Source organism: Schistocerca americana, chromosome 7 (assembly GCF_021461395.2).
Source record: "Schistocerca americana isolate TAMUIC-IGC-003095 chromosome 7, iqSchAmer2.1, whole genome shotgun sequence".
NCBI lineage: Eukaryota > Metazoa > Arthropoda > Insecta > Orthoptera > Acrididae > Schistocerca > Schistocerca americana.
In genome coordinates, this window is record NC_060125.1 from 392,915,952 (window position 1) to 392,940,425 (window position 24,474).

At 43.2% G+C, this 24,474-nt stretch overlaps 1 protein-coding gene across 2 annotated transcripts in view; it reads right to left on the bottom strand.

The window, feature by feature from the left end:
• Nucleotides 1-24,474, bottom strand: part of LOC124622324 (WD repeat-containing protein 48) — a 161,549-nt gene that overhangs the window by 16,949 nt on the left and 120,126 nt on the right. For both annotated transcript variants that reach the window (XM_047147999.1, XM_047148000.1), the window contains exons 9-11: nt 18,155-18,257; nt 14,988-15,150; nt 14,714-14,905 (exon numbers count right to left, since the gene is read on the bottom strand). In XM_047147999.1, the coding sequence (XP_047003955.1) occupies nt 14,714-14,905; nt 14,988-15,150; nt 18,155-18,257 (458 nt within the window). The remainder of the gene's footprint in view (nt 1-14,713; nt 14,906-14,987; nt 15,151-18,154; nt 18,258-24,474) is intronic.

Consider the following 24,474-nt stretch of genomic DNA (forward strand, 5'->3'; position numbering starts at 1 on the left):
AAGAAGAGGAACTGAAGTTGTTAACATGATCCTAGTTGGTCAATACGATTGTGGGTGGGGATGGGGGGGGGGGGGGGGGAGGGGGGGGGGGGGGGGGTAAAAGTATTTAAAATCACAGGACAAAGATTCCATGTGAGAAAAGAATAAAAAATGAAGATTAGTTAAAAAGTTAATAAGATAATTAAAATAAAGCAGCAAAGGATTGGAATTAAAAATATATTTACACTGCTCATATGAATAAAAAAGTGATTGCAGGTGTTCTGATAAAGATGTAAATAAATAAATAAATAAAAAGAAAATGCAGAACCCACCGCTCTCCACCTACCAGTCAAATAATTCAATCACTAGTCAACAGTACCATTTTGAAATTAATAGTATTTTTAAAGGTCTAGTGAAGTCCAAGAAATTTTATCTTTCATTTTTTTCTGTTACTCTCAAACAAGGGTCCACCAGGGAAATGGCTGCAGAATGTTATAACTGGGACCCGAACATATGCAACTATATATGTGGTTTCAGAAAGTCAATCTGAGCCATGGGGATGTCTCTTTGTTAGCATTACACATTGATTAGGACTAACAGCTGAACCCTTTGTAAAGCAATGAGCAATGAAATATGAAGCCTCTTTCAATTTTTAGTATGATTTTCCATTAAACTCATTAGGTCTAATGGAAGCTGCAGCAATGGTGCCCATATTCTTAACTATTATATGTAATTTTGAACGAACTCTAGGCAGGCTCTGTGATTTAATATGACAAAGAACTAATCAGCACTCTCAAAGAAAGTGGCAAAATATGAAGGAATACATGACAATGGAACATTCATAAAGCTTCTTAATTTTGCTAACACCAGATTGTTGCCCGTTGGCGAGAAACTTCAACAAGTAACGGAAGAACTAAATAGAGGAAGTTTGACAGAATGCCTAGTAATTACAACAAGATCCCATCAGTGTGTAATCGATACTATGAAATTAAAATAAACAAATAACAAAGAAGTCACAGAACCAATTAAATTTTGTATTTAGGGTTGTTGAAGATGAATGGATGAACAGCAACTGAAATAAAACACAAGAGCAAAAATTTTAATGTGTTTCAAATAGTGAGTTTACATGCAGTGTTAAGTTTTGACTTACGGCAAGAATATATGGACTTCAAATAAATAAAACACTAAATAAATGGCCATAAAGAAAATGGCGTGTATGTGGGAAGGACATGTAGCTAGGCAAATGGATGACTTAAAGAGAGGTGCGTAGATAATATTAACAGATATATGAAGGTAATATCTGTTCCAGAAGGAACAGATACCATTGATGACCGTGCAGCTTCTCTAGAATGAAATCGACACCCTAGCTGCAAACAGAAGTTGATATACATAATTGGTGACGTACCTTCATATATAGTTAAAATATGGCTACCTTGCCACTGACCACCTTGTGCGAATGCACACACTATGCCCCAACTCATATGGGACTTGGTAGATTAATCTGCTACGGGTAATGAGTTCGATGGGCAAACATCTATTAGGCACATTATGAATGTAGTGGTTTGGACATGTTGGGAATGTGGGTCTCACAGGGAGCATGCGAGGGATAAGTCTCTGCAGGCGCACTATCCTCTGTGCCCTCGGTGGCTCAGCTGGACAAAGTGTCTGCCATGTACGCAGGAGATCCCGGGTCTGAGTCCAGGTCAGGGCACACATTTTCAACATGTCTCCAATGATGTATATCAATGCCTGTTTGCAGCTAGAGTGTCGATTTAATTATCATTTCAATATTAACAGACATATAGGAGCAACTTTGAAGGATGTAGCTGAGGATTGTAATGCTTGGAAAAGTCTGATGGAGGCCTTAATCCATTAGTAGATGACTGATGATGGTTATTATTGCTGTCCTGATATTGTTGGTTAGTCGATTGGAAGGTGGGGGTGGGGGATGACCAAACAGTGAGATCATCAGTCCCACTATCCAAGGTGGCAGATACTAATGGAGGAACAACACCAACAGCACAGTCTACCTCATGGGAAAGGAAAACGGGCAAAATAAGAAAAAAAAGAGGCATAAGGGATATCAGAGTGGTATGAAGAGTAAGGAACAGGAGGAGGGAGGTGGGAAGGGGCAAGACCAGGGGGCACTCCAAAAGCACCACTGCCGACCCATCCTGATCCACACACCATACTATGGGCATGACACAGCAGGGACCACACCAGGGAAAGAAGACATAGGTAAAGGGGCAAACAAAAGGGCACAGACCACCAGACGAAAAGTGGGGAGAAATTGGGGGGAACCTAGTCAGAATAGAGGTAAGGCTGATGGCCTCTCAAATCAATGCCAATGCCAACTGAGGGGTTCCAACTCCAGAAGGAAATTCTGGTATCTAAACCAAACCACTTTGGTGAAGAAAACAAGAGGACAGACGTAACCATGCAAGTGCCACTCACTAACACCCGTGACAAAGGCCACGGGAGTGCGTATTTTGAGTGAATTTTTAAAAGGCAGGAGCAGTGCTGCAAAATATGGATCATGACAACAGGGGTCCCGCAACGACTCATTACAGAGTAAAAAGAACTATTTATTAACCTGGTATGGTCCATACACAGACAACACAGGTTGGTGGATTCCCACTGGGAGAGGTAGAAGGAAGAACACCATGTGGCAGGAGTCCCCTTAATGGTATGAAGTTATTAGGCCAGGGGTTGACTCTCCCCCACCCCCACTCACCTCCTCCCACAAAAGTCGGCCCACGACTGAGCAAAAAGGAATCCACCCTGGAGGGTTCAAGCCCATTATCCTGGAATAACCAAACAAGCAGCATGGTGAAGAACAGTGTGAAGGTAGGGAAAGGCAGAACCAAGGGATGGTAGGAAAAAAACCTAGGCAATAGCCTGAAGGCCACTTATTGAGTCCACACATAACAAAACTTAGGTGAGGGAGGCCCATTAAATACAGCAAAGAGCCTAGTAAATGGCCATCAGTTCCGCAATAAACATCACATATGTGACAGGCAAGAGATGGTGTTCTATGCCAACAGAAGATGTGAAGGCATATCCCAAGTGATTAGCAGATTTAGACCCATCAGTGTAAAAAAACAGTAGTACACTCTTGTATAACCAGGTGGAACAAACTATGGAAAACCATAGTCTGAGCAACAGAGGCTTTCAGATTCCGGGAGAGAAACATCCGATTCCAGATATGAGGAACTAATGGGGAGAAGGGGGGAGGGTGGGGGTTGTTCGGGAGAGAACGTGAGGTTGGTTGGTTTGGGGAAGGAGACCAGACAGCGTGGTAAAGAATGTCGATGGAAATCGAGGCAAAGAGAAGCCCAACCCACAAACCCACCTGAGGGTGGGCAGTAGGCAGGCAATGTCCCAGAGCCACCAAAATAAATAAAAAGGAAGCTGAGCAGGGACAGAGTATACAGCAATGGTATAGGAAACCAGGAGTTGGACCACTGAACTGAAATGGAGGGGGGGATGTCCCAGCATCAACCAGAAGAATATCAACAGGGCTAGTACGAAAGGCACTGGTAGGCAAATGGACACACATTGGTGGACCAGGTCTGAGAGGAGCAGCATGGAACGAGCAACTAAGTCATAAACTGGACAGGACAGGACTTAGGCCAGATATAGATGGAGAACAGCCAAATGACCTGCACCCCAAGATGTGCTGGCAAGGAAACGGATACAACGTTATGGAAACTGCCAATCTTCAAAAGGTGGATATGGGGCAACCAAGTAAGCTTTTTGTCAAAAAGAAAGCCCAAGAAATGGAACTGGCAAACAAAAAAAAAAAAAAAAAAAAAATTACAATAGGATCCTGAAGATCCCACTCATGAAGTGAAAGCATGTGTGAAGGTGCCAACCAATGTCGTAGGCCTTACCAAAGTTGAAGAAAACTGTGACAAGATGGCGGTCTGTGAAATGGACCGCTGAACTTCGGTTTACAACCAAAGCAGGTGATCGATCCGAGACTGTTTCTCTCAAAAGCTGCACTGATAAGGAGAAAAACGCCCTGAGATTCAAGGAACCAACAAAGCCGAAGAGCCACCATCCATTCAAACAACTTGCAGAGGACATTGGTGAGACTGATCCACAAGTGATCACTGAGGGCCAACAAATCCTTACTGGGCATAAGGAGAGAAACTCAATATTGTCCCACCACTGAGAAGGGAAAACACCTAGGAGTTATACGAGTATACAGTTTAACGCCTGGAGGAGATATTGTCATTGTGGAGGAGTGAGGCGTTGAAGCAACTGGTTATGGATGGAATCAGGGCCAGGGTCTGTATCGTGGGAAGAGCCGAGGACCTGAAGTAGCTCCCATTCAGTGAAGGGTTCATTGTAGGATTCCTCCTGACAAGAGGTAATATGTAAGTGGGAAGCTTTGGCCCACTGTTTCTGGTGGAGTAAGGTGTCTGGATTGAAGGCCGACATCAATGTGTCGCCAGATGTCAGATCTGTACTAAGGTCATCCAGTAGCGCTAGGCCTGGGATGAAAGACAACCGTTGGCAACCTGGGAGGGTGTGGAGTGTAGCTCCTCCCTACGTTCTTTGGTCCCTTCATTACGGGTGTGGGCTACACTCCACACCCGTAATGAAGGGACAAAATAACCTAGGGAGAAGAGAAAGAGTTTCCAACATCCTGCCTGCTCTTTTTGATTAAGTAACAGGCCTTGGCATGAAAGTGTTTAAAGGCACTAAGTCGAGAGGAGGGCAGGTGCCACTAAGGTAACTAAGGTATTGCAAGGCTCACCGGCAATCATGGATGGTGATGGCAATGGCCATGCTCCACCAGACAACTGACTGGTGGCAAAAGGGGCTTGTCGAGCAGCGGACGGGAAACCCGGCAGTGCAAATAATCTTACTGGACTCGTCATCGAAATCTTCATCAGTACAATCTGACAAACAAGGGGTAAACACAACCTGGGAGGCATATAGATGCCATCAGTGTAATGGAAAGCCCTGTGGGGTAACCTGGCCATCGGCAGGTGGGAATGGAAAGAGAGAATCAACAGGAAGAAATCACTGTTGCAAAGGTCATTGGGCTGCAACCAGTTTAATGAAGGGAAATGGGAAGGGAACTAGAGCAGAAGATCAATAGCAGAGAAAATGTCATAAAAAGCACTAAAATTGGTATGGCAACCATGATTAAGAAGGCATACATCATAGTTCACAAGAAACTGGTCTACAAGGAAATCCCAACTAGATGAAAAAGTGCTGCCCCACAAGAGGTGATGGGCTATTCCCCAAGGAGAAAGAAAGGAGGGGGCATGGGGGAGAGGGGTTGCTGAAGGAGAGCAGTTAGGGCAGCAGGTCTAGGTGGCCTGTCAGGAGAGAGCTAAAGATCGAAAATCATGATTGCGGACTCCAAGCCAAGCAGCAAAGACTTATGATGTGGTACGTAGGAGAGTAAATGTACTAACCATGTCCATATGGACCAACACGCAAATGTCGCTGGAAGCCTTTGAAGGGCCTACCTGGTTTCAACAGAAAGCATGGAACCCACGAAGGGATGGTGAGCGATCATCAGTAAAATTAGATTCCTGTAGAATGACACAAGCTGCAGAGCAAAAGGAAATAAAGGATTGCAACTATGGAAGGTGATAGCGGTATCAGTTACAATTCCATTGAATAAGCACAGAACAGGCATCCAAACAGAAGGCGAATGATTCAAAGCTGGTCATCCCGTCACTAACTAGGATGAGACGACATCCATAAACAAGAAGTCAGACTCAGGTCACGAGAGGGGAATTGGGACTGAAGGGGCTTTGTCCTGGGACTGACTTTTCTTCTTCTTCTTCTTCTTCTTCTTCTTCCCCTCCTCCATCACAGGTTGAGGAGGGCAGGGCCAGGGGAGAGAGAAGGCCTCACCAAGATCTGAAATGGAGGGAGAGCACAGACTGTGGGTCATGTGGCCAAAGCGAGGCAGCAGGTCTGGAAGACACCAGTGAGTTTTTTTTTTTTTTTTGGTTTAGGGTGCACAACTACAGTGGTCATTAGCGCCCAGACTAAATTATGAATGCACTGCAAGGCACAATGTTAAAACAGCAACTAAAAAGGACAACACTATAAAAGACACATTAACAGGCAAGGGATTAAAAGAAAACAGCATAATCAAATGTCCTTAGACAGGTTTGTCAAGAGGATTAAACGAAGAATGTGAGCAGCTGCTCCTGGGTCATCTGCTAAAATTTCATCCAGAGTATATGGGAGGCCAAGATCAATGCGCAGTGTATTAAAATTTGAACAGGACATTAAAATGTGGCGTATCGTCAGCAAGTGCCCACATGGGCAGAACGGCGCTGGCGCAGCCATCAGCAGATGGCAGTGGCTGAACCGGCAGTGTCCAATCCGTTACCAGGCCAAAATGACCCCCTCCTGCCTAGAAGGCGGGAAGAGTTCGTCCAAGCCATGAGGAGAAGTTTCAAGGCCCAAAGCTTGTTTTCAATAAGTGTAGACCAATCAGCATGCCACAGCGATAAAAATGTGCTGACAAATGACCCTGCTAAAATCAGATGAAGGCACACAACAAGAAGCTGTCCTAGGCTGGACGACCGCAGCCTTGGCCGCAGCATCTGCAGCTTCATTCCCAGGGATACTGACATGACCAGGAACCCACATAAAGGTAACCAGAGAACCGTCATCTGCCAGCTGCTGTAGAGAGTGTAGGATCTGGTGCACAAAAGGGTGAACCGGATACGGATCACTGGGGCTCTGGATGGTGCTCAGGGAATCAGAGCAGATGACATAAGCAGAAAGTCGGTGGCGACGGATGTAAAGAACAGCCTGATAGAGGGCAAATAGCTCAGCTGTGAGGACCGAACAATGGTCATGGAGCCGGTATTTGAAACTGCATGCCCCGACAAGAAAAGAACACCCGACACCATCATTGGTCTTAGAGCCATCTGTATAAATGATGATCGTATTAATGAACTTCGAACGAAGTTTGACAAACCGTGAGCGGTATACCGATGCTGGGATAACCTCCTTTGGGAGCGTGCTGAGGTCAAGATGAACGCGAACCTGAGCCTGGAGCCAAGGTGGCGTTTGGCTCTCGCCCACTCTAAAGGTTGCAGAGAGTGGAAAATCAAGTTGCTGAAGGAGGCGACGAAAGCGAACTCCAGGCGGTAGCAGGGCAGATACATACAACCCGTATTGATGGTCGAGAGACTCGTCAAAAAACGAATGATAAGATGGGTGGTAGGGCACTGATAATAGCCAACAGGCATACGGACAAAGCAGTATGTCGCGTGGGTAGGTTAGTGGCAATTCACCGGCTTCAGCATGAAGACTCTCGACGGGACTAGTACAGAACGCACTGATCGCAAGACGTAACCCCCGATGTTGTATAGAGTTGAGGCAGCGTAAGATGGACAGCCGTGCAGAGGAGTATACAAAGCTCCCATAATCCAGCTTTGAGTGGACTATCGACTGGTATAGGCGAAGTAGGACGGTTCGATCCGCTCCCCACGACGTACTGCTGAGAACACGGACATTGAGGGAACAGGTACAATGGGCAGCCAAATATGACACATGTGGAAACCAGCTAAGTTTCCTGTCAAATGTAGGACCCCACGACGTACCGCTGAGAACACGGACATTGAGGGAACGGGTACAATGGGCAGCCAAATATGACACATGCGGACACCAGCTAAGTTTCCTGTCAAATGTAAGTCCTAAAAATTTTCTTGTCTCCACGAATGGGAAAGCAGCGAGACCGAAAAGCTAGGGACGGTGGGAGAAACTCTTTGTAGCACCAGAAGTTAATACAGACCGTCTTCTTGGCAGAAAAACGGAAGCCACTAGCGACTCTACAGGAGTAAAGACGGTCAACACGATGCTGAAGACAGTGCTCCAGGAAACATATACGCTGCGCACTGCAGTAGACGGTAAAATCGTCCACAAAAAGGGAGCCTGATACATCAGCTGGGAGGCAATCCATTATTGGATTGATCGCTATGGCAAGAGAGCGCTGCTCAAAACTGAGTCCTGTGGCACCCCATTCTCCTGGCGAAAGGCGTCTGACAGGGCAGAACCCACACGTAACCTGAACTTGCGATCCATTAAAATTGCACGAATAAAAAGAGGGAGGTGACGGCAAAGGCCCCATGTATGCATGGTGCGGAGAATGCCCCCCCCCCCCCCCCCCCCCTCCATCAGGTGTTGCAAGCCTTCTCCAAATCAAAGGACACAGCTACTGTCTGGCACTTCTGCAAGAAGTTATTCATAATGAAGGTCAACAAGGTAACCAGATGGTCAACAGCAGAGCGGCACCTACGAAATCCACATTGTACATTGGTAAGTAGGCGACGAGATTCGAGCAGCCAAACCAAACGAGAGTTAACCATTTGTTCCATCACCTTACAGACACAGTTGGTAAGGGAAATGGGTCGATAACTGGAAGGTAAGTGCTTGTCCTTCCATGGCTTAGGAATTGGTACAACAATAGATTCGCACCAGCATGTGGGAACATGATCCTTAATCCAGATGCAATTATAAGTAAGAAGAAGAAAACCTTTACCCGCAGCAGCAAGGTTCTTCAGCATCTGAATGCGAATAGAATCAGGCCCCGGCGCAGAGGACCGTGAGCGGGCAAGTGCACTTTCTAGTTCCCGCATGGTGAATGAGGCATTATAACTTTCATGATTTGAGGAGCGGAAGTTAGGTGGCCTTGCCCCCTCTGCCCGTTTTCGGGGGAGGAAGGCAGGGTGGTAATGAGCGGAGCTCGAAACCTCTGCGAAAAATCGGCCAAAGGCATTGGAGACATCCTCAGGGGCCACAAGGACATCATTCGCGACCGCCAAGCCAGAAACTGGTGAGTGGACCTTAGTGCCAAATAGCCGGTGCAGGCGACCCCAGACAACAGAAGAAGAAGTAAAACTGTTGAAGGAGCTTGTGAAAGCAGTCCAGCTGGCTTTCTTTAATAACACGACGACACTGCGCACGTAATCGTTTAGAACTAATACAATTCACCATCGTAGGGTGGCGTTTAAAGGTGCGTAAAGCACGTCGACGAGCAAGTATAGCATCTCTACATGCTGCGGTCCACCAGGGGACCGGTACGCGATGTGGAGAAGAAGTAGTATGAGGGATGGAATATTCAGCAGCAATGAGAATGACTTCCGTAAGGTGTGCGACCTGACTATCGTAGCCTGTGAAGTTTTGATCCTGAAATGTCGCCCTGGAAGAGAAGAGCCCCCAGTCTGCTTTGGAGATGTTCCAACTAGTTGAGCCTGGAGATGGGGTATGATGCAGGAGATGGATAATACAAGGGAAGTGGTCGCTCGAATACGTATCAGAAAGGGCGTACCACTCAAACCGACGTGCAAGTTGGGTAGTACATATAGAGAGGTCTAAACGGGAATAGGTGTGAGTTGTGTCTGAAAGAAAAGTAGGGGCACCAGTATTGAGGCAGACAAGATTGAGGTGGTTGAAAAGGTCTGCTATCAGGCAGCCACTCGGGCAGGATGCTGGAGAGCCCCAAAGGGGATGGTGGGCGCTGAAGTCTCCAGTCAACAAAAATGGTGCAGGTAGCTGAGCAATAATTTGCATTATGTCTGCCCTAGTAACGGCAGACAACGATGGAGTGTAAACAGTACAAATGGAAAATGTGAAAGTGGGGAGAGTAAGTCGGACAGCAACTGCCTGCAGATCGGTGTGCAATGTGATGGGATCGTAGTAGATATCATCCCAGACCAGAAACATAACCCCTCCATGAGCCGGAATACCTGCCACAGGGGGTAGGTCAAAACGCACAGAGGTACAGTGTGCCAAGTCAATACGATCGCATAGCTTCGTTTCCTGGAGAGCTACTATGAGCGGACAGTGCAAGCATAGCAGCTACTTTAAGTCCTCTCGGTTGGAGCGAATGCTGCGAATATTCCAATGAAGAAGTGCCATCGTGAGAAGAAAAACAAGAAGCAAGAAGGGGTCACCTCGAAGGCCGCTGAGGGCCTGGTTTTGAGCGAGCACTGCTGCCGCTATCAATAGGTGGAGAGTCATCGTCAATTTTTTCAATAGGTTCGTCGGCCACCATGTTAAGGTGGTTGGGAGGGAGAGCTTCTTCGGCCGGTGTATGGCCAGATGTTCGGCTACCAGCGGTGCGGCCACGCGAAACGGGAGACGGCCTGGGGCGGCAACCGCTGGGTGGCGCAGGAGAAGAAACACGCCGTGGCGGAGAAGGAGAACTTTTCTTCCTATGAGCCTGCCTTCTTGGAAGGTCATTTCATCGAAGTACTAGTCGATGGCTGGGAGTTCGGGGTTCGTAAGAAGTCTTCATGGGACAGTTCCTTTTTGAAGGCCCGTGCATCTGACTTCTGGGTCTTACTCTTGGCTGAAGCTGATGAAGGTGCTTGTGTCTTAGGGGTGATGGGAGGAAGAGGAGATGTTGACTGGGCGATCTTAGCAATGGCCGAACGGACAACCGTAGCGCTAAAGGTCAGATCGCATGTCTGCTTCGATACCTCCCTGGAAGGGCGAGGACGATACTGTATTTCCCCGCTGGAAGCAGCGTGGGCTTCCTACTAGCAAAAAGCTTGCGAGCAGCCGAGGTGGACACTTTCTGTTTGGCCCGAATTCCCTGTATACAGCGTTCATCCTTGTAGATGGGACAGTCGTGAGAGGACGCTGCATGGTCACCCGGAAAGTTCATGCAATGAGGAGACGGAGGTGGACAGTCACCCTCATGGGCGTCCCTGCCACAAGTGACGCATTTAGCCGCATTAGAACAAGACTGGCGGGGTGGTTAAAATGCTGACACTGGTAGCAGTGCATATGTGTTGGGACATAGGGGTGAACAGAAATAACCTCATAGCCTGCTTTGATGCACGACAGCAGCTGAACACTATCAAAGATCAAGAAAAGTGTCTGGGTCGGTACAAGGTCATTGTCGATTTTTTTCATGACCCTATGGACAGCTGTAACGCCCCGCTCAGCGAGGAAAAACCGAATCTCCTCATCAGTCAATCCGTTGAGTGATCTAGTAGATACCACACCACGTGACAAATTCAAAGTGCAGTGAGCCTCCACCCGGACAGGGAACGTGTACAGGAGTGTGGCCCGAAGGAGTTTTTGTGCCTGAAAGGCGCTCTCAGTTTCCAACAACAAGGTACCGTTACGCATCCTGGTACAAGAATTGACAGGTCCGGCTATGGCATCTACGCCCTTCTGAATAACGAAAGGGTTGACAGATGAAAAATCCTTTCTGTCCTCAGATCTAGAAACTACGAGGAACTTTGGGGCAGGCGATAGTACTTTTGTCACTGGTGGCTGTTCAAGTTTCCATTTTTGGGCAGAAGTCGAGAGAGAAGAAGAAGAGAAATCCATTGCGGATGAATCCCCCATGATTGCCAGTGTCTCCGATGGCGCGCTCCTTCCTTGTGGGGACCCTCTCAGAGGGCGCTCCCACCTTAGGTGAATGTTTACACCTCAGGTCACACCTCCTGAGAAACGAACGGAGGGACCAATCGGCATGGTCGGAAGGTGTCAGCTCAGGCCCCTCCCCGGGCCTGGCCTTCACCAGGGGGTACGCACAGGCCCTACTTGTCTACACAGGGTGGGGAATTACGCTTTACCCCGGCACCGGCTACACGTGCGAACGCCTGGGTCAGCCTTCAGGCACGCACAGGGAGGAAAGAAGAATAGGAAAAAAGGGAGAGAGGACGAGAGAGGACAGACTGTCTCAAACGCCGAGGCGGAGACCATAGGGTGGACAAGAAGGCAAGGAAAAGAAGGCAAGGTAAAAAGTAAGGAAGACAGTGAGAGAGGGAGGAGGACAAAGAAAGGAAACAAACAAGGGAAGGAAGAAACCAGAATAAACAAAAAACCAAAATGACCACAAATGTAAGCTGTTGAACCATCTACCTCCGGGCGCAGGTGCAAACTACCCCCTTCAGGGGGAGGGACTCCTTTTAGTCGCCTCTTACAACAGGCATGAATACCTCATGCCTATTCTTACCCCGGACCCGCAGGGGGACACCAGAGAGTGATATCCCGGTGGCGGGGTAAGGGGAGTGGTGTGGCAACTGCAAAGGGAGGGGAGACAAGAGGGAGGGGAGACAAGAGGGAGATGGGACTGGGACAAGGAGAAGGGAGGAGGGGAAAAGGGGACGTAACACAGGCAAATGTAGATGTCATATACAGGGTGAAGACAGTCATATTTCTGATGAGCCTCTGCATAGGATGAACGATTCCTTCTTATAAACTGGGCAATCTGACGACCATGGAGAGCAATGGGTGCGACACGTAATGCACATGGGCAGTGGAACAAAGGAGCTCCGCTCACGGAGTCGGAGTCTACATTCACTGCACAAAGGGTCATTGTACATCTGTAAGATGTGTGCTCAAAACAAATACACCAGAAACACCTCAAGGGTGGTAGGACGTACGGCTTCACATCAGACTGATATACCATAACCTTGACCTTCCCCAGGAGGGTAGTCCCTTCAAATGTCAGAATAAAGGTGGCGGTATCAATGCAATTGTCCTTATGGCTTTTCTGCACATGCTGAACAAAATGTGCCGTCATGCCAGATTCCTCTGGAGTTCCTCATCAGTTTGAAGGATGAGGTCCCTACGAAAAATGACACCCTAAGCCACATTCAAAGACTGGTGAGTGGTAATGGACACTGGGATATCACCACAAGATCACGAGAATGAAGGGCAACAAATTTGGCAGCAGTAGTATTGATCAACAGTGAACCTGACTACATCTTACAGAAAACACTTCACCAATCATGTCGTCGATAGTTTCTACAAAAAAATTATGACTTGGTGACAGTGAAAGTATTCCTGTGTGTCCTTGTGCACATCAGATAGCAAGGAAAGGGTTTCACCATTAGCTGGCGGTCCTTGCCCTCCTCCCAGGAGATAGCCAGGAAAGGGAAGGCAGCAGGGTTACAAGAAGCAGCATTAAAAGGGATCCTTTCCCAATTAAGGATATTGCTGTAAAAGAACAGCCTGTTTTTTGGTGCTTTATAGATTTCATATGCAAAGTGTCCGCCCTATAACCCTTACTCTGATCAAGGGCTCTCCCGGTGAGCACCACACAGCCACAGCAAGCGCTTTCTGCCAGTGAGGCTGCTGCCGGGAGTTTAGGCATACAAGGGGAGGTAGCAGCTCTGTTGTCAGGGGGCTCAATCAAGTGGGTATATAATGACCTGACTGCACAGACTGGCTACCGTGCTAGCTATATAGTGTTAAAGGACAAGTGTCGAAGAAACGATGGAAGATGCGGTAAGGCTATGAGCCAAAGACAATAATTAAGGTGTTATTCTCCAGTTGGCTCACACTACAGAGAGAAAATCTAAAAGGGGAGGTCAAACCCCAAAGGGAAACCAAAAACATCGAACAGGAAAAGTGAAAAAAAGCAAGAAGAACAAAAACTGGACAGAAAACCAGAAACCAGGAGGGTAGCCGGGCTGACGTAAGCGTGGACGCGCACAGAGGGGAAGGAGGGGACGGAGGAGCAGGAGGGAGGACTGGGTCGGAGGAGTGTAGGGAAGGGATTGCAGCCTGGAATGGAATAAAGGGCCGCAATAGCTCAGGGTTCCATCCGCACCACTCATAAACTCATGAAATAGGCATAAGCCCCTGGGGAGGGGATTTCTTGTTAGTGGTGGTTATGGTCTGGTTGTTCAAGGAAATGAAACAAAGAAGAAAATTTGCATGTCTATGAAAGTGGTAGCTTATACCATATGGCTATTGCAAAGTGAACTGGTACTGATATAAACTTTGCCTATTAACAGAAAGGAAGGAAATCAACTGTGAAATAGCTTTAATTTCAGTAACACACATGACTATTAAAAGCAGAAACAGACAGGAATAAGTTTATGTACATACACACATGCACATACATGCACGCTTGAGAAAACTGTAAAACTGCAATCACAATATTGTTAAAATTGGAATAAGATAGAATAGCTGGCTAGCACAAAATAAATGCGCTGCCATACCAGATTCCACTGGAGTCAGTCATCAGTTTGAAGGATCAGGTCCCTCTGAAAAATGACACCCCGAACCATATTCAAAGACTGGTGAGGGGTAATGGATACTAGGATATCACCACAACTCAAGAGGTAAAGTTCCAACTATTACTCACAACCCTACTTAACTAAATTAAATGTCAAATTGCTCAAATATCTTACTTTCAGTTGTTTTTGCAAGTCTTTCTATATACTGACAGGTGATAATGCAATCACGGAAGTCTGGTCAACAAAACCACAAGACATGGTTGGTACCATCAGCTCTTGAAGAGGATCGTCAATGCAGTCTAGCCACATGTCCTTACTGTAAATACCAGTGAAGTATTCTGTCAAAATCTGAAGAAATACGTGTGTGCCACCCTTTATCCCAACCCTTTGGTCTGTGAATCAAATGTGTGTGAAAGAATCAGAGGAAAATCCTGTTCCATGTGTCAACAAATTACCCCTTACTGCTTAGGTATTCTATCCCACCAGAAGCAGGACCATTCTTGGAAGAAGCCGTGTCATTTTCTTTAATGACTGTCACTTTTACCATTGACAAGATGCCTATTTCTCTGAATATTTAATCCTAAAAATTTGACAAAATTAACTTATATGAATTGAAGAGATGGAGACTGTTTCTTTGATACACCCTACAGCCCAAACTTAAAATTCAGTGTATATAGATGATTATTTTATCTCCTTCCCATTACGAGTTACATGTCACTAAGTTTTTTTAAATTTTATTACAGAATACTTACTTTTTTAGACTTTTTACTCCTGATGTGGCATGGGGAAGAAGGTAGAATGGTATTTTAATAAATTTTGGCAAGTTTTTCTCAACAACAATATCATTCACCCATGGCGGTACTGTCTCATTGAGTAAAACTCCTTCAGTTTCCCCTCCAGCATCACGTACTAACAAACGGTAAAGCGTGCGACCACCTACTTCACTGCAAAATTGTAATGATTAGTACATTGCAAGATTTTCAAATTGCTGCTACCTTCCTTGGTAGACGAAAATCATCTCCTTACCTGAAGATAACTGGTGTATGTCCTGGCACAGAAAAGTACTCATTGCCACCCTGACTCTGGCCACCTCCAGCTTGATCAGGGTGACACTCTGCATCTTCATCAACTTGCAGTGGTCTCCACCAATGTTCTAATAAAGCTTGCAGAAGTAAATTGCCATAGTTCACTGGAAGAACATTGTAAGGTGACTTATAAACAGATAATTCAAAAGTACAGCAAGTAACAATAGCTGAATGTAGGTTAAGTTATTCAAACTTGTAAAAGGAAAATTTTGGAAGCTATTTTAGTCAGTCTGCGGAAGGTTGTGATACGAGCTAGGCCTGTGATCAAAATTACTACACAATGTATGCAGACGAGTTAGCACAAACCACACATCATAGAAGGTGCCAAGAGTTTATACTGTGATTGTTTTTTTAATGTCTGCCTGTGAACTGGTAATTAATTTCACGAACTGTGTTGACCTGCAATAATGCCTTCTGCTAACAGTGACAATAGCATTGGAATATGAACAGCATTACTTCCAATAGTTACCTACTTTGCAGGTCGTCTGTTTTATAAATATGACTGCTAGATTTTAAGAACAGTGATTTGAGAACTTCATTCAGAGACTATGTTAACAGTTTACTTGTCACACATTAATAATTGTGTTTAAACACTTCAGTGTTCGGTTACTGCACTCGAACAATATAGTTATACGGCAGAGAGCAGTATATAGCTTAAAATTTATCTGTGCGTAAATTCAAATAAATGAGACTCAACCAGGCCATAAACAGTAGGTTATCCAACAACAAAATGCAATTAAAGTGTTTGGACTGCAAACCTGGTGTGGACCCCATCATTTAAAAAAGCCTATTTTAGACAACCACTTTTCAACCAGATTTGACCCAGGCACTGCTACAGATGGCACACATTTGCACAAGTAAATGTGGTTACATTATACACTGTACTTCATCAGTTTGATTGGAAGTTGCCCATAATGAAAATAATCATTGAGTACTGCTATCAGTATCTATATGAAAGGGAATGAAAAACAGTTTTCCTCATAGTTTCTCTCTGAACATCTATCTTCTACCTACACACATTGAAATTAAAGTTCCCAACTCTGGTTTCTGACTATGACTATGCATTCATGTTAATATCAGGAACTACTGTAGGGAATGTAATGCGGATTTCCCTAACAGATAAGACTGATTCACAAGGAAGATTTGTGTATGTAATTTATAAATATTCTGTTCAAACTGGCTGAATTATGGTGAATTAAAGAACCCCACCGCTATGAAAACATTATGAGTGATGCCTAGTGGTGAACAAGATATAGGCATAAGGCCATCCGACTGCAGCAACAGGCTGACATGAGGAACTGCTACAAGGACGCCTATGTGATCTACCTTTTATGATGAATTAAAGACTGCCCCCAGCCCACTACTATGAAAATGATGTTATTGTCATCTAGCAGTGTGCAGGAGATAAGTGGCAGGTTGGCGAACTTCAGTACCATGACAATCTGAGTTCCTGTTACCAGGAGGCCAGTGGGAGCTACTGCCAACATCTGAAATGTCTTGTGCTGCAGGACGTATCAGGTATTACGCTAAAAGGAATAGATTTTTGTATAGGGTTTACATTTAAAAGTGTGAAGGGAAATGTGGGAAAAGCTCACACAGAAGATGTAGCCCATGCTGGACTGGAACTGCAGTAGTGCTGCCGACAACTTGCCTTGGCTCGCAGTCAGGCAGACAACACTGTACAAGTTCAGCAGTTAGGCAGCTGAGAAGGGGCCATTGCTTTTGCTGAAGTGGTGCTGCGGTCAGTTGGAATGGGTAGCGCAACAGCTCACAACTCTCATCTTGTCACAAGATGACACTCCAAATGCCAATTAAATATGGAATGTAGAACACTTGTGCCTCCTGAGAACTTTCCTGGCATGTGCTACTCAAATTGTTGAATTTGTATGAAAGCGATAATGTTCAGTTACCTAAAGTTGTTCCCCGAGTTTTAATCATAAATCTACACAGTGGCCAGTGAACAAAATTACCTCTATGTCAGATTAGTAGTCTGGCTGTAGATGTTTAGTGCTCCTCATGTGAAGCTGGGGCAGGTTGCTAATTTTATGTAAAATTGTATTACCATTTTATGACATTTCCTTTTATAACTATACAAAATATCAATGCTGTTACAGGAGAAAAACACAGCCAAGTGACTGTCAGCATCACCTGCTGGTTATTTACTCCATAATTCCTTACAAAATAACAACACTTCCTCTCCTCTTTGTAATACCTACAAGGAGACCTTACAGACCTGTCCCATTTGGTTTTCTGTCTATTTATGGGATTTGAAGCTTGGCACCTGGGCAGCAACTTCCTAAACCAGCACAATGCAATTCTCAAAAATTAGAGCAAGCTTAAAAATTTGACTACTCCAACTGCTGTTAAGCATAAAACAATTCAAGCAATTTGACGGCATTGCCTGTAGCCAAATAAATAGCATCTGGTCTCATAAGCACAATATTAATAGTTTGATTCCTGCCACAAATATGTTTTAACTCTTATTTGAAATCACATTTATTATCAAATTGATGTATTAACGAACAAATATCAATGTTAACCAATATTTAATCCAAATTAGCAGTTACATGAAAAATGCATATTCATGGTAAATTAAATATATTTTAAAAATATATTTGTGTTTTTAATAAAATGCTTGTAGTTTCATAAGCTCTAGAAACAAAAATGTATTTTAATTTCTACTTAATGTTTCCCGTTTTTGTACCAAATTTTAATTAATTAAGACTACTCAATTTTTCACAAGAATAATAGTTAAAAATAACAGATGTGTCCATAAAAAATTGTGATTCACAATATTTGTTAATCAGCAATTTGATTTATTAATAAATATTGAATTCAAATAAAAGTAAAAAATCTGCCTCCAAGTGTGAATCAAACCAGTGATGATATGGTTAAGGTTAGGGCCATTTGGTAGCAAAAACAGAAATGTTTTGCACTTAATAGCACGTGAGAAACTTCAAAGTTGATTATTCTGAGCGTTGCATTGGACTACTTCAGGACGTCTGTTTCCGCACACTGAGATTCGTATATATATGAGAGTCCCATAAGCCCGAAGAAAATCCAAGTTGGCCAGTCTGTAAAGCCCTCTCGTTGTTCTATCCAAATTACCTTTTTGATCAACTGTGTCATTTGGTGCAAGCCCTGCTTCTCTCGCTGAAACCCATGCCGAAAAGCAGTCATTTTCATCCTGCCCCAAATGAATGGTAAGCATCTGAAAATTAAAAAAAAAAAAAAAAAAAAGCAATGATGTCAAATCCATCAAAGATGACAACAATCACAGGTACTCATGAAACAGTTGCAATTTGACAGTATTCAAGGTTGATGAGCACAATTCAGCTGTATATATCATTTTATGCTACTCACTGAAACTACTAGTTGCAGTATTGCTAATTAATTCTCCTACCTTGCCACCTCCTACTCAATTACACTTCTGTTTCTAGCACCATTCTCTCTCTCTCTCTCTCTCTCTCTCTCTCTCTCTCTCTCTCTCTCTCTCTCTCCCCCCCCCCCCCTTTTATACAGGCTATAATTCGTTTCCAAACTAAATCCTACAATCATAAGCTGAGAGTGTTTTACTATAAGTCTTGCTGAATGAATAAAACAGTGCACTGGAACTGGATACCATTCCTGCCAATTTTAACTTACTTACACACACACACACACACACACACACACACACACACACACACACTTTCCAGCCTGGGTCAAAGCTTCAATCTACCATTACTGCCTCACTGCTTCTCAAACTCAACTGATTATGTAACATGAAAAAGGAAAGGGTAGGATGGTGAAGACATGATTTACACAAGAAAAATATTACTAGTGTGAAAGACATTCACAACAAATAAATCTTCAGAAACCTTTGGTCCCAACAAATAACTCTTCTGAAATATTTGGCCTCTAACTACAAAATAATTTTTTGCACTCATACATTTCAGTGCACCAGGTATTTTTCCCATGTGTCATCACATGCATTTCTGCTATCTTTTGAGGTGTGTGTGTGTGTGTGTGTGTGTGTGTGTGGGGGGGGGGGGGGGGAGGAATAGCATATACAGGGTGTTTGTTTTAACATGAGACAATTCAATATCTCAAAAATGTCGCATCACATACAAAAAAAAATGTTCTAGGTGAAAACTTAATATTAGTAAAGGGGACATCTTTCTACGCTACAATTAGTCACAACCTAACCACCCCTCCTTCGTAGGCGGAGTCAACTTAGTATTTTCAATTGGGAACCTCTCATTTTTATTGCATATTTGGATTCTATGCCAAAAAATACATACGACATAACAGGATAGACAAAAAAATGTACTCATCAAATGGTGGTAGGAGAACACACACATAAAAAAAAGTTTTTACTTATGTAAGCTTTCGGACACAGTGGCTCCTCCTCTTGGTAGAAAGGTTGAAGGGAAGGAAGACGGGTAAAGGAAAAGGACCGGAGAGGTTTAGGAAAGGAAATGGAGCTCAGAAAAATCACCTAGAGCGATGGGTCAGGGGAGACTTGCCGGATGGGATAGAAAGGAAAGACTGATTGCTGGAGAATGCACCAGATGAGATTTGAACACCTGAGAGCTTAAATTTGGAAGATAGGGTAATATGCAACACAGAGATCACTGCTAAAACATCACACGAGTCAAAGGTAAGTAAAGCTAAGTACATTGTACGTAACAGAGGTAGGAAGGGGACAGTGAAAAATAGACAGGTCAGAAAATGAAAGATGTACAAACCACAATTGGGTGACGAAAGGAGTAGTTACAGTGAACAAATGCTGAGACAGAAGAAAAAGTACATATCATTTACCAAACCACTGTTTCCCATTTGTGGTAGATAGCACAGTAAATGACAAATATCAAGCATGCCTGTTTTTGCAAATAAGAACCGACGCATTTGATTCTACATTTCATTTATGAGGTAAATGTAAACCTTTGTGTTCTAATAGTTGATACTAATGTTGAGAGGTTCCTCAGATGTTGTGAGTGTGATTGTACAGTACAAACAACATAGCTACACATTGACATTTCTGGCAAATAAGCTTCTTGTATGGTAAGGCAGTTTTCTATTCTGTACGAGGTTCATTGCAGTGAGTCCCCAAACAATCAAAATGCTGGATTTTGGTGGCCACTTTAGAAACCCACCATCAGGGTGGCTGAATTCAGTGTGTGTTTTCACCCTATTGCCATAACTTTCGTGCTGACCGCTATGTGGCTACTAGTGGAATACAAACTACAACCTTTGTAATAAGGTTAAATGTTCGTGACGTGATAGCGACAGGCGCACCCACCATGGATATTCACAAAAATCAAACACTTTCATGGTGAAAGGCAAGGGGACTCAGTGGCATCACATAGTGCAATAGTGAGAGGAAAAGGGACTCAATCAAAATCAAGCATCCCGATGGGAACGGAAAACTATTGCAACCGTTCTTGGATCACACTAAATGTAGTGTCTAACCATATTTTGAAACTGATAGCCGTATTGTACTGTACAATCAAATTTGCAACACTAAACTAAATTCTGAGCATAAATATCAACCATTAGAACATAAAGATTTACATTTGCTTTATAAATGAAATGCAGAATCAAGTGCATCAGTTCTTAAGTGTAAAAAGACACATATTTGACATTTGTTGATTATATCTTCATCTACCATGAATAGAAAACAATGGCTTGGTAAAACCATTCTTTTTTTTTGTTTAGTATCTGAATATACAATAGAAATGGGGGTTCCCATTTGAAAATACTTTTCTTTTGTACAATGCATTGTCTTTTGAGATATTTAGTTGTCTCAAGTTAAAACAAATACCCTGTATAGACTACCCATCAAGCTGTCCATAAAACACCCAGGGCCTGTGGTTTCATCAAAAACAAAATGGTGTTTAATATGTTATTTTATATGCCCAAACAATAGAGCAGCTTCATGTTAATTTGGTGTGGATTCAGTTTAAAGATATGTATCGATAGTAACAGCAAAACTACCCATTTATTTCCAGGAGCAACTGTATCTGCTAGAATAGATTATGCTATAATCAACAAAGATGTTATAGATAAGGTAAATTACAGTAACTTAGATTTTCTTTATTCTGACCATTTCTGTCAGGTGATTGAATATAAAAATTCAGTTGTGCCTAAAATAATAAAAATTGTGCTACAGAAGCGAATGCTGAATACTTCAAATATTAATGCTCTTAAAGACAAACTAGCGAATCAGAAATGGGATTCTGTGTACCAGGTAAAAGGGTCGGATGAGAAATGGAATGAATTCTACTCAACCCTATTGCATCATTATGAATACAGTTGTCCAGTCAGAGAAATCCAGAAGGTAGTTAAACACTGTCAAAATGGAAGTAATCCTAGACTAAAACTCCCAACAAATCTGATTAGGTTCAGGCAGCAAGTACATGATCTAAACCAGCTTTATAAAACTACAACTATGCAGGTTTTCAAGGAAAAATACAATAGAGCCAAGCAAACTTTTAAAATTGAAATTGTCAATCCAAGGAAGCAGATTAACAGCAAAACAATAGAACAGTCTGACAACATAAGCAAAACATCTTGGAAGCTGATTGACAAATACTGAAAAGGTCCCAACAAGATGAACCTGGGACCACTCAGTATAAGACATGATGGTAACATTATAAAAAACCCAGATACTATATGTAATATTTTTAATAACTACTACATTTCTGGTGAACAATCAACACATATTACAGATTCACAGATAGAGATCCGGTGCCATCTCACCCAGTGTCCCAAATTTGAATTTGTGGAAGTGAATGAGCAGGAGGTTCGCAGGGCAATGTACACGCTAAAGAAAAAATTTTCACCTGGATGGGATGGCATATCCAGTGCTATCATTAAAGCGTGCTTAAAAGAAATTTCTAAACCTCTTACTCACCTGATTAATTGCAGCATTAGAGAAAACATGTATCCAATGGTTCTAAAAATGAGTGTAGTGAAACCAGTGTATAAAAAGGGAAGTAAGGAAGAAGTCTGCAACTATAGACCAATATCATTAATTCCCACTTTTAGCAAGATATTCGAAAGCATTATCCTTTCTCAGCTAAGTGCCTTTTTCACAAAACAAACTGCTTGTAGATTCGCAACATGGCTTCTGGAAAGAGCTAAGTACAACCACAGCAGTTGCACAGTTCATCCATGAAGTTTACTGTCTGTTGGTCCAGAAGATGCAGACTGCAGGTATATTTTTGGACCTGACAAGAGCATTTGATACAGTAAACCATAGGGTACTTCTTAAAAAGCAAAAATCTTATAGTATTGGGGATCAAGCCATGAATCTTTTAACCACGTACCTGTTGAATCGTAAGCAAAGCACTAAATTGTCATACAAACTAGATAATAAAATCATGAACTCCCAGTCCACCAGTGAACCTGTATTACAAGGTGTACCACAGGGCTCAATCCTTGGACCCTTTCTCTTCCTTATATATATTAACGACATTGTTCAACCCATTAACTCCCATATTGTAAGCTATGCAGATGACATATGGGAGCGAATCTAAAGAGCTAGAATCTCTTGCTACTAGTGGTGTAACAGAAGTAACAAAATACTTCTATGATCAGGGACTCAAGGTGAACATCACCAAATCTCAACTACTGACATTTAAAACAGGCAGTTCTCATCACAACAATATGAATAGTGTGTATAATATCTCTGCAACAGAAAATGGTAACTGTAAATTCCTGGGTGTATATGTTGATGAAAATCTGCGGTGGACATATCACATTAATTTCGTATGCGGAATAGTCAGTAGTGCCATATATCTCCTTAGCCAGCTCCCAAAGATAGTTCCTAGCCAAGCACTGAAATTAGTATATTATGGAACACTTTACCCCTTTCTCAATTACGGAATTGAACTATGGGGCTGTGCAGCTGATGTACATTTAAAAAGAATACTACAACTACAGAAAAGAGCAATAAGACTTATACAGGGGATGGGACATAGAGATTCATGTCGTGAAGTGTTTGTGCAGCACGAATATCTGACAATATATTCTCTGTACATCTTCAAAATAGTTGTATTTTTTATAAGTCAACCAACAGAAGCTATCAAGGGCAGTGATTTACATGATCACAACACTAGAACAAAGTGTAACTATTTCCGTAACAGAACAACGTTAAAAATGACTGATAGAAGTCCATATATCCGTGGTTTGATTTGGTAAACAAGCTACCAAACTCTCTAAGAATGTACACGGGAAATGTTTTTAAAACAAAATTAACATCTTTTCTAATAGAAAAATGTTTATATTCTTTCAATGAATTTTAAGATAGTGATTGAAACATGAGGCATTAGCACATCAGTTGTAATGTGATAAAGGTAAAAAATAGACATAAGAAGCAACAGCTCCCCCCCCATGAACCATGGACCTTGCCGTTGGTGGGGAGGCTTGCGTGCCTCAGCGATACAGATGGCCGTACCGTAGGTGCAGCCACAACGGAGGGGTATCTGTTGAGAGGCCAGACAAACATGTGGTTCCTGAAGAGGGGCAGCAGCCTTTTCAGTAGTTGCAGGGGCAACAGTCTGGATGATTGACTGATCTGGCCTTGTAACATTAACCAAAGCGGCCTTGCTGTGCTGGTACTGCGAACGGCTGAAAGCAAGGGGAAACTACAGCCGTAATTTCTCCCGAGGACATGCAGCTTTACTGTATGATTAAATGATGATGGCGTCCTCGTGGGTAAAATATTCCGGAGGTAAAATAGTCCCCCATTCAGATCTTCGGGCGGGGACTACGTTATCAGGACGTCGTTATCAGGAGAAAGAAAACTGGCATTCTACGGATCGGAGCGTGGAATGTCAGATCCCTTAATCGGGCAGGTAGGTAAGAAAATTTAAAAAGGGAAATGGATAGGTTAAAGTTAGATATAGTGGGAATTAGTGAAGTTCGGTGGCAGGAGGAACAAGACCTTTGGTCAGGTGATTACAGGGTTATAAATACAAAATCAAATAGGGGTAATGAAGGAGTAGGTTTAATAATGAATAAAAAAATAGGAGTGCGGGTTAGCTACTATAAACAGCATAGTGAACGCATTATTGTGGCCAAGATAGACACAAAGCCCATGCCTACTACAGTGGTACAAGTTTATATGCCAACTAGCTCTGCAGATGATGAAGAAATTGATGACATGTATGACGAGATAAAAGAAATTATTCAGGTAGTGAAGGGAGACGAAAATTTAATAGTCATGGGTGACTGGAATTCGTCAGTAGGAAAAGGGAGAGAAGGAAACATAGTAGGTGAATATAGATTGGGGGGAAGAAATGAAAGAGGAAGCCGCCTTGTAGAATTTTGCACAGAGCATAACTTAATCATAGTTAACACTTGGTTCAAGAATCATGAAAGAAGGTTGTATACCTGGAAGAATCCTGGAGATACTAAAAGGTATCAGATAGATTACATAA